We start from the raw sequence: 9899 nt of genomic DNA, 5'->3' as shown, positions 1-9899 counted from the left end.
CTAACAAAGGAACTGTGGCCGAAGTAGTTAGTGCATCAGGCATGAATCCTCACACCTGTGGATGCGTGGGTTCAAATCCTGGTCGATGCTTTGTGGAATTTGCCTCTTGGTGTATCAGGTGCTGTAAGCTTTTATGTTAGCTCAAGTGATAACGTGCTCGCTTAGCATGGGAGAAGCAGTGGATTTCTAATGGGGGCCCGTGGCTTAAGTAGTTAGTGCGTCAGGCATGAATCCTTACACTTGTGTGGGTTCAAATCCCGGTCGGTCCCGTGTGGAGTTTTGCCTCTGGGTAACCAAGGTGGGGGGACCAAGGCTTCCAAGACTCTGGGTCCAAGGCTTTGGGTGCCCCCAAAGACTCTAGGCTGGGGGGACACCCAGAGGCAAACTCCACACAGAACCAACTGGGATTTGAACCTACGCAGCCAAAGGTGTAAGGGTTCATGGCTGATGCATTAACTACTGAGGCCACAGGCACCCCATTAGAATTCCACTGCTTCTCACATGCTTAGCGAGCACATTATCACTTGAGCTAACATAAAAGCTTACAGCACCTGGTATTCCCAGGCAGTCTCCCACCCAAGTACTAACCAGGCCCGACCCTGCTTACCTTCCAAGTCCAGACGTGATTGGGTGTTTACAAGGTAGCCCAACTAGGACATATTTGATATTTTGACTAGCAGCTATAATTTTAGCAAAACCAAACTTTTACCTGTTTAGTGGACATTTTTCATTGAGTTTGTCCCGCAAAAATGTTTGACCCCATTTCGTAGGCCAATCATTTCGAGACAGTGGAGCAGGTTCGTGAAGCCTTCCTGCGTAGTCCTCGGAAGAGTGTTAGAAGAGCAAGTGTGGAAAGCCACATTCCAGCCCTTTTCTTGAAATTGTTGGTGCCAAGTCCTAATTTGTTTTGTAGTGAGTGCCTCCTTTGCAAAATTTGCAAAGAAGGCACGCTGCACAGTCTTCGGTGACTGAGTCCCCGAGCATACTCTAACACCCAAAATGCCTTTTCTTTTGAAGTGAATGGCATTTCTTAACCTGAAAAAATAGAAATGCCAAACGTTACACACAAAAACTTGAAACGTTTCTACGCAAGCTGTGAAAATGAGGTCATTCCAATGAAAATTGTCAAAATATTGTCCTACTAAAAGTGGTCAAACATTTTGGAACACCCTGTAGTACTTTATTCTGTTTGTATGATCCCTGACCATTTGTTGGGGGGAGAAAAAAAAAAAAGCACAAAATTGACCAACCGGTGCCGAGCTGGTGTTTTCCTTACTATTTTCATACTGGTCGTGCGTCCGACGTTTTGCTTCCCACACAAGTAGCCTGTGAACGTACACCTTCTCCTATAACACAATGGCCACACCACTGAGCAGTCATCAGCTTGCTAAGAAGGGGTGAAAGGAACATGTGCCGGTATCATTACATATAGCATTTTGGGCTATTTCAGAAATCACTCATGAAACACAAGTTTTCCAGTGAATAGAAAAAATGTTCATGTTTTTTTTTTGCTTTGAGTGCTGATTTTTATCAGCAAATCGGTGTCAACAACCTTTTTTTCCTAACACAGTCCCAGTATTCTTCCCCATCCCTATTACGTGCTCAGTGGTGTAAAAAAAGTTAATGACAAACAATGTCATTGTTTTTAATCCCTCATATGTTGGTTCTCAAATTATGCATGAATCCCAAGTTTCTACCAATTTATTTTGTTCAAGAGGGGGAAAAAAGTGGTGCGTTCGCAATAGTGTTTTGTTTTTACATGATGAATCCCTTTCTTTGTGTAAGAGATGATGCTGTTAATGGTAGCAAAGTGTGGGTAAAAAAAATTGGGGGGGAATATTAAGGGTGTTTCTCTGGCAATATGCAAAGTTAGCTGGGAAGAATGTGCAAAAAAAATGGATGTGATGGTAGTTTAAAGTGTCTTTGCGGGAGTTTGGATTGTTGCACTCGCGTTATCTGCTCTCAGCAACTTTCTCATTAAATAAAGAAATCAAAACCTGTACATAAAAAGTCATTCATACCAACACACAGCAATTCAGATTCATACTCTAACCATTTTCATTAATATATTATTAGTTAACTCGTTGGCTGCCCTTAACAAAAATCTTGCCCATTCGAACACATTTAAATTCAAATTCCATATCCAATTTATTTAGTATATCTATATAGAAATAACAAAGTCACACTTAAGTATTGGGGGAAGGGGGAGCAACGAGGTTACGGTATAGAGCAGCACTGCCGCAGATTCTGGTGAAGCCAAAAATGGTCTTCATCACCAGTACAACCTTTTTTGTTGGCTTTGTAATCCTTTGTGAAACATTTAGGGACTGTGAACTTAGCTGCTCAGTCTTCTCTCATCTTACGCCTTCGCAAAAGTCAAGTTCAGAGTCGCCATGGAAACAGTAATATTGATGAACTCACTGGGACATGACACTTAGCAAGAGGCCTGACATCAAGGCAGCAAAAGGGATCACACGACAATAATAAGTAACATGAAAATGCAGACCTTATACAAAAAAAAAGTTCACTGTAGAATACGATGATTTGTGGAAAGTCTTTGTACTGTAAAAAAAAAAAGTGTGTATTCTTTTCTAACGTTAAAAAAAGAGACTAAATGTGTCTAAGCCGTCCGTGAGAGTGAAGGTCACATGGATTGCACCAATAGCATTCACTGTGGCGTGAAGATGGTGGCCCTTCGTTAGTCCGCTCTATCCTTCTTACTCGGCCTGTACTCACGCTTGATTCGGGCGTACGGGCCGATGCTCTCGTCGAACACGAAGTCCCACAGAACTCGCATCCACGACGTGTGCTGAGGAAGCGAGTCGTAGTACTCGGCCGCGATTTGCTTCACCTAGAAATGCAATCCACAGTGTCGGTATGAAGTGTGTTAGCTTGATAGCCACCGGGGGGGGTACTGTAACGCAGCACAATTTCATAGACAACAGCGGAAATGTTTTTGGGAGAGGATAAAGAATAGAAGATTTCGACTTGTATAAAAAGGGAGACCAGGTGTGTGTATTTTATGAAATAAACAATCATACCACATTCACACGTGAATAAACAGTCTGAATACTTAACATCTTAGCTTGTACAGAATACACAGGTATTATCTGTCAAAAAACACTTTTAACTCATTGGCTGCCATTGACTGCGCTAGATGTCCAATCCATCAATGGGTGTTTTTAACATACATGTTATTCTTCTTTACTGTGTAAACTCAACAAATAACTGGCGGTGAAAGAGTTAAAGGAGCAACTAAAGAACTGTAAGCACGGGAAGGCTGTATTACATTGTTGGCATTAAAATAGGTCTATTTAGTACGGCGAGTTTTGCAGTCAAAATAGATTGCACACCAGCAGTGTTTTTAAACGTACGTAATTCTTGTTTAATTAACTACCACAACAAATACTCGGTATAATTGACATGTATCTGGCAGTGAAAGAGTTAAAACTGTTTTAAATTCTTAGCATTAACCTAAAGGTACGGCAATAACAATAATCGTTGATCTAATGTTTCTTATTGTTAAGTGATTTTGACCAAGTACACTAACACCAGTGCGTAATAAATTGATAGCTTCGAATTGATCAGATTTAATTAGAAGAAAAAAAAAGAAAAAAAAAGTGGTTGTCCAATTCCAATTCAAAAAAGTTGGAGACCCCCTTGAGCGGTGGACCACAAATCAAGGGTATGGTCCGCTGCTTATTTAATAAAAGACCATGTATAGCAAGGCCTTCCTTCCCAAAAAAGACCATGTATAGTCAGGATGAGAAAAAAGAACATTAAGGATTAAAAAAGACTACCATGTATAATAAAGACCATAAAAAATAAAGAAAAAAACATTAAAAAGAGCTAACATTGTAAGCTATGCATACTTTCGAGAGGTTAATGTATTGTACTCGTAAAGCTCTAGTATTACTCTAGTATTACCAATGAATAGGAAATTGAAAGAGCACTACATCTTATCTAACAATGACTCGGGTGATATGCAAACATACATGAATGCAGATGAGAGTTGCGCGTGTTAGATGAGATGTGGCGTGTGTGCTTTGAATAAACTGGAGAACAAATGAGGCGCACGCTTTAACCTTCCTCTTACATTGTTCCATGTACGACTTTTCCGTTTCTTTGGGAACAGAGCGACTGTGGTCGAACAGGTTTAGCGACAGACGTTTCATTGTGAAAGCGAGCCCGTGACGTGCAGCCCACGGCCCGCTTTGTGTTGTCGAGGTGCTCGCTACGGTCCCAGTGGTTAATAAGTTACCCGCAGTGACGTTTGATCTGATAAACACCTTTTTGTTTAGTTTGAGCAGGGAGGGGCCACACCAAAGTTAAAAAAAAATGAATTCTTTTGCTGGACAAATACATTTGACATATCTCTCCTATTCATGCCTTGTCACCATGCACTCGGGGGTAAATGATGTAAAGATGATGGTCTTACCTGAGGTAGCTTACTGCCAGGTATGCTGGGGAAATCATGGTGCTCCATGTGATAACCAACATTGAAGGTGATCAAGTTGAGCGATCCATAGTAAGAGTAGGTCTCGTGTCCCTTCATGAACATGTAATGCTCGGCGATGAAATGTCCGGATATCGGATGCAGTCCCATACACAGGATGGACCCGGCCACGAGGTAGACCACTGGCTTGAGCCCCCACAGATAGTAAAGGAGGGCATCCGCCGCCAGCTGGACGGCAAAGTTTTGGATTTCTAGCTTGCATATGGGTTTGGGGTTGACCAGCAACGGGCGCAGGGCGTAGAAAAAAGGCTGTAGGAAGAGCCACAGCAGCTTCCGGGTCGGCGTGCAGAAGAACCAGCCCTCCAGTTCCGTGGGGATGTCCACGTCCAACTGGTCGCCCCCCAGGTAACGGTGGTGGTCGATGTGGTACTTCTTAAAGGAGGCCGAGTACGGGACGCCGATGGGGAGGTTGGCCCACATGGCGAACCAACGGTTCCACTTGGCCAGCTTGTTGCCGAACGCCACGTTGTGCGAAATGTCGTGGATGGCCAGCGTCAACGAGTGGTTGACGCAACCGCCAAAGGCGTACGCCCAAAATAAGATCCACTTCCACGGAAGGTCACGCACCAGGTAGCAGGCCAGGAATTGGGACAGCACCATGCCAGACACCACCCACTTCAGGTGAGGGTCTGGACCCATCAGGGACTTGATCTCAGGGTACTTGGCTAGAGGGAACACAGAAGATAATACAACGGAGAAGTTATTCCTTTGTTAGACATAAATCCTGTTCCTAGCTTACTGAGTTGTGTGTGGTAGAAGACAAAAATTGGCATAGTCATTTCTATTATTACCATTGCCATCTCATACGGAACTGTACCAATTGGTAGTAGTATAACATTATGGTAGAGAGTAGGTTTTAAAAGCAGAGTCAAAACAAAGGAGCTGATTTGAGGCAGCATTTTTTCCTCATGGGAGAATGTTGCTTACGACTCTATTTTCTTTTTAATTGGCGAAGGTGATGCCTTCCTGGGGGACCGCCAACACAAACAGAAAGGCAATCTTGGGAATAAATATTCACTGAAATTAATTGTATTATTTTTTGTAACTGACCTGAACCCAATAGAGCACGTGTCAAAGTGGCGGCCCAGGGGCCAAATCTGGCCCGCCGCATCATTTTGTGTGGCCCGGGAAAGTAAATCATGAGTGCCGACTTTGAGTTTTAGGATCAAATTAAAATGAAGAGTATAGATGTATATTACATTTCCTGATTTTCCCCCTTTTAAATCAATAATTGTATTTTTTTTAATCATTTTTTCTGTTTTCAGTTAGTTCAAAAATCACTGTAAAATCTAAAAATATATTTAAAAAAAAGTTAAAATAAACATTGTTTTAGATCTATAAAAAAAGAATATTCAGGGCTTTTAATCCAGTTCTTTTAATCCATTTATTTAAAAAAATATCTAAATATTATATCTAAAATGGTCCGGCCCACATGAAATCGAGTTGACGTTATTACAGAATGTTCTTAACATCTGTGGGAAAGTACATTAAATGAACTCTTTGCTATCTTGAGACGACCTGTCACCAGATATTCGAGTTAGCCTGTTGCGTAAATAAGTTCTGCTTCAATGACAGACTCTTATCTCACCGGGAAATGAAATTTTACCCATTTTTTCTTGTTCTTATTATAAAAAGTACATGAACTTAAACTAGATTCTCCAATCTACTGCAATTTTTCCTAATAATCTCCCACTTGGATTTGTAGAGTGGTCCTATCTAAATTAGAGCCTCACTGCCATCTGCTGGGTTTTATGTCACATTAAAATGGATTCCAAACAAGAAATTAACAGTGAAACAATGAAACAACCTCCTGTCAAATGGCAGCCAATGAGTTAACTTTGGAATTCACAGTTGAGTAGACTTCGACATTCCTATACCTCACCCTGTGAAAAAATGTAAATATGATAAAATGTCTTATTTTCTATTGAACGTGTAAATATAAATGTGAGATTTTTTTTCTTCAAAAACAAGCAAAAATATTTGAATAAAACTAGACAGCATAAAATGCCCTTCACCCATTTTGGGCCACTTATTTTTAACACATTGGCTTCCATTGATGGGGCTAGATGCCCAGTCCATTTTGACTAAGGGAAGTTGGCATCAAATAATCACTGCCAGCCCTCCTAGTCAAAATGCTCTTGTTATTTATCACATTAAAAAATGAATTTAGAGACGTAGAATTTTCCATATCGTTTCTAGAGCCTATTTGCGTTTGACTTGACCGATCCTTCTTCACATTGTTAATATTTAACTAAATTGCCCTCTTGTTCGTTTTAAGGAATGATGAAGAAACTCTAATACTAAACACACAACTTCAACCGAAAACTATTTTTCAAGCCATATATCACCACTAAAAGTGAGATTGTTATTTATCTTACTGTGATGATAATTTGACATATGAATAACCAGAAATCATAAAAATTCCTTTGATAATAGCTTGTCCAGGGTTTCTAGGGCTTTCATCTTTTAATCAATAACAACATATGAGTCATTGAACTTAAGCATTAATCCATTCATTTTCTGAACCGCTTATCCTCACAAGGTCACCGGGGGTGCTAGAGCCTAGCTGACCTATGGGCATTTTAGAGTGTTAAAACAGCCAACCATCCATGTCCCAGAAAAAAAAAAACCTGCAGGCCCAGGGAGAACATGCAAACTCCAAACAGTGAGGACACACCTGGGATTGAACCCTCGACCCCACAACTGTGACCCACTTAGCTCTCGACCGCCAGGCCGCCAACTTAAGCATTGCTGACTTGAAAAACAATAAAGCTGTGCTATAACCAAAGAGTGCTGATCACATGATGGAAAAATGATGCAAGCCAGGATGCAAAATAACCCGTTGCCATTTTCGCTCGGCCGGGCAAAGAATTATTCAAAATACAGCCTGTTAAAATTTAATGGCGCCATGGTGTCAAGCAACCTATTGTCGTGTTTCACACCTGTTGATGTTCGGGACTTCAGGTCGTATCATTTTGGAAAAATAGGCTTCGAAAAGTCAAAGTCAGTTAGTAGGAAAGGAATAAAGTTCGCTCTTTTCGTGGCCTTGGCAAAAAAATGGGTGTTGTTGCTTAAAGTATATCAGTGTGGTGTCATTTATGCAGTGATTAAGATTGTTGGATACAATGTTTAAACAAAAGTGATGCTAGTGTTGCAATGGTGTACTGATACGGCACTCAAATTACGCCATCGGTATTTGCGATTACTAAGAAATAACGTGCCGAAGCTGTGCAATATGTACTTACCCAAGATGGCCACCAGCTACGCACACTGCCGTAAAGTAAGCATCACTTACGCCCTTACCAAATTGATGATGGACGCCCAATCGCGTGGAAACCAATCATCCCTCTGCTGTGAATTTCGATGAGCATCACTAATAGACGTCCAAGCAATTTGAAATGGGAATGAATTAAATTGAATGTTTTTATTGTCATTGTACATGTATACTGATATTTCAAGCTTTCACCACATAGTGCACAAATAACAACAATAACATTGGCTATCAAAGTCCATTGAGTTAAAGCCAATTTAGTTCATCACTAATAGACGTCTAATCCATTTAAAATGGGAGGGTGGCATCTTAAGTCGGGCATATTTGTTCATTCACTGCCATCCCTCCTACTTCAAAATAATTGGACTTGTAGTGCAGTCAATGCAAGCCAATGGGTTCAGCAATTACTTTACAGTTAAGTGAGGTTTTTTTTATTTTACCAAAAAACTTGTTTTGGTCCACTATCGGCATACCGTAGAGCAGGGGTGTCAGACTCGGGTTGGTTTGCGGGCCGCTTTAACGTCCACTTGACTTCACGTGGGCCGGACCATTTTAGATATAATATTTAGATTTTTTTTATACATGGATTAAAAGAACTGGATTAAAAGCCCTGAATATTCAGTTTTTTTATAGATCTAAAACAATGTTTATTTTAGATTTTTTGATATATTTTTACATTTTACATAATGATTTTTGAACTAAAAACACGGGAAAATGATTAAAAAATTACAATTATTGATTTAAAAACGGGAAAAATCAGGAAATTTAATATACCACATCTATACTCTTCATTTTAATTTGATCCTAAAACAGAAAGTCAGCATTCATGATTTACTTTCCCGGGCCACACAAAATGATGCGGCAGGCCAGATTCGGCCCTCGGGCCGCCACTTTCACACATGTGCCGTAGAGCGAATATCGAAATCGGGAGACACTAATTTGTATCCGTGCAACACAAATTCAAGCCAAATTTGTGCCACGGTGGGCTATAACTTGTATCTATCCCAGGTGGCGTGCCCTTTCCCTGCATAAGAAAGAACTAGTAAACGGGTTGAACCGGATCATGGCATTAGTAACAAACTAAGCAAAAACAAAAAAAGACATAAGCAAAGACAAGCAAACTAGCTCACGTTTCCCTCGTGCACCTGCCAATGAGGCTCACATGCGCGACTCACCCAGGATCTCTTTCCTCCTCGCCGTGTGAGGCTGATCGTTGTAGACCCATTCAAAGTCGCCTCTTACACCGGCCTTCTCCATGTCGTCCTCTCTCCAACTGGAATGGGTCGAGTCGTGCGGTCGTTCGAGCAGTGGAGGTAAAGAACGCCGCCCAGCCGCCCCCATCCCACGCCCACGCCGTTTAATTCACTCCGCAGGTGTGTCCGTAATTGCAACAGTGGGGGTGCGGTATAATGATCCATTATGTTGGCTGACAAAAGCAAACTTCAAATCTCCTCCTTCATCGGAAGGAATTGTTGTGTTAGTTATATTGCTGTTCTTGTCCTTGTTGGGTGAAGTTTATGTTATTGTTCCGGTCCTGGTAAGAAGCGGAATAAAAGAACATGCGCGCAGTAAAGTTGTCTTGATTTAAACAGGTGGTTTATAAGGACCGCTAGAGGGAGCCCACGTGCCGCTACGTATTCGTGCTATCAGTGACCTCACAACTCATCTTTATACTATTTGGTTCCATATTCTATGTAATTTGGCAACAGAAAATTAATTGGACTTTAAAATATATACATTAGGTAAATAAGGTGCGGAAAGATGATAAGCAAACAGTCTGTCTCAGTACGAGGCTGAGTTATAGAGCTCACATTATACGCTAGCTGGTTAAGTAACTGGCGGCCATTTTGCGTCGGGGGACTTCAATGGCAATCTATTGGAGCGGATTGAAGGTGAGTGATTGATTTTCTTAACTAAAATGCTCGCTAAATTCTTGGCGGATTTACAAACAGTTTGGTTTATAACAAACAGCATTAAGTGGCTATGTTCCTGTTGAATGTTGCAACATCACATCAAATCAGTTTTAATTACACAGTTAATTTACTGCACCTCTGGATATGAAAAACAATTTCTTGGAATAAATTGAGCCATTTTAGCCATTTCAAAAGTAAC

General features: G+C 41.0%; 1 protein-coding gene and 1 pseudogene across 1 annotated transcript; both read right to left on the bottom strand.

The window, feature by feature from the left end:
• Window positions 1-539: 539 nt before the first annotated feature.
• Window positions 540-658, bottom strand: LOC144090421 (5S ribosomal RNA; annotated as a pseudogene).
• Window positions 659-2129: 1471 nt separating this feature from the next.
• degs2 (delta(4)-desaturase, sphingolipid 2) lies at window positions 2130-9357 on the bottom strand. The gene is made up of 3 exons (XM_077620359.1): window positions 8963-9357; window positions 4439-5181; window positions 2130-2851 (listed from the first exon to the last, which is right to left on the bottom strand). The coding sequence occupies exons 1-3, from the start codon at window positions 9126-9128 to the stop codon at window positions 2699-2701; spliced, it is 1062 nt and encodes a 353-aa protein (XP_077476485.1). The 5' UTR covers window positions 9129-9357; the 3' UTR covers window positions 2130-2698.
• Between the last annotated feature and the right edge of the window lie 542 nt (window positions 9358-9899).

The sequence above is a fragment of the Stigmatopora argus genome, chromosome 15 (genome assembly GCF_051989625.1).
Source record: "Stigmatopora argus isolate UIUO_Sarg chromosome 15, RoL_Sarg_1.0, whole genome shotgun sequence".
In the NCBI taxonomy this organism is placed as follows: domain Eukaryota; kingdom Metazoa; phylum Chordata; class Actinopteri; order Syngnathiformes; family Syngnathidae; genus Stigmatopora; species Stigmatopora argus.
Note: the sequence above shows the minus strand (reverse complement) of the source record. Positions and strands in the feature narration are given on the sequence as shown.

Bases quoted from the DNA above. Each gene is read 5' to 3' on its own strand.
- degs2 (XM_077620359.1), bottom strand. From the start codon at position 9,128: ATGGGGGCGGCTGGGCGGCGTTCTTTACCTCCACTGCTCGAACGACCG. The intron at 5,182-8,962 runs GTGAGTCGCGCA...TGTTCCCTCTAG, and splicing joins GAGGAGGAAAGAGATCCTGG to CCAAGTACCCTGAGATCAAG. The intron at 2,852-4,438 runs GTAAGACCATCA...TTGCATTTCTAG, and splicing joins CTGGCAGTAAGCTACCTCAG to GTGAAGCAAATCGCGGCCGA.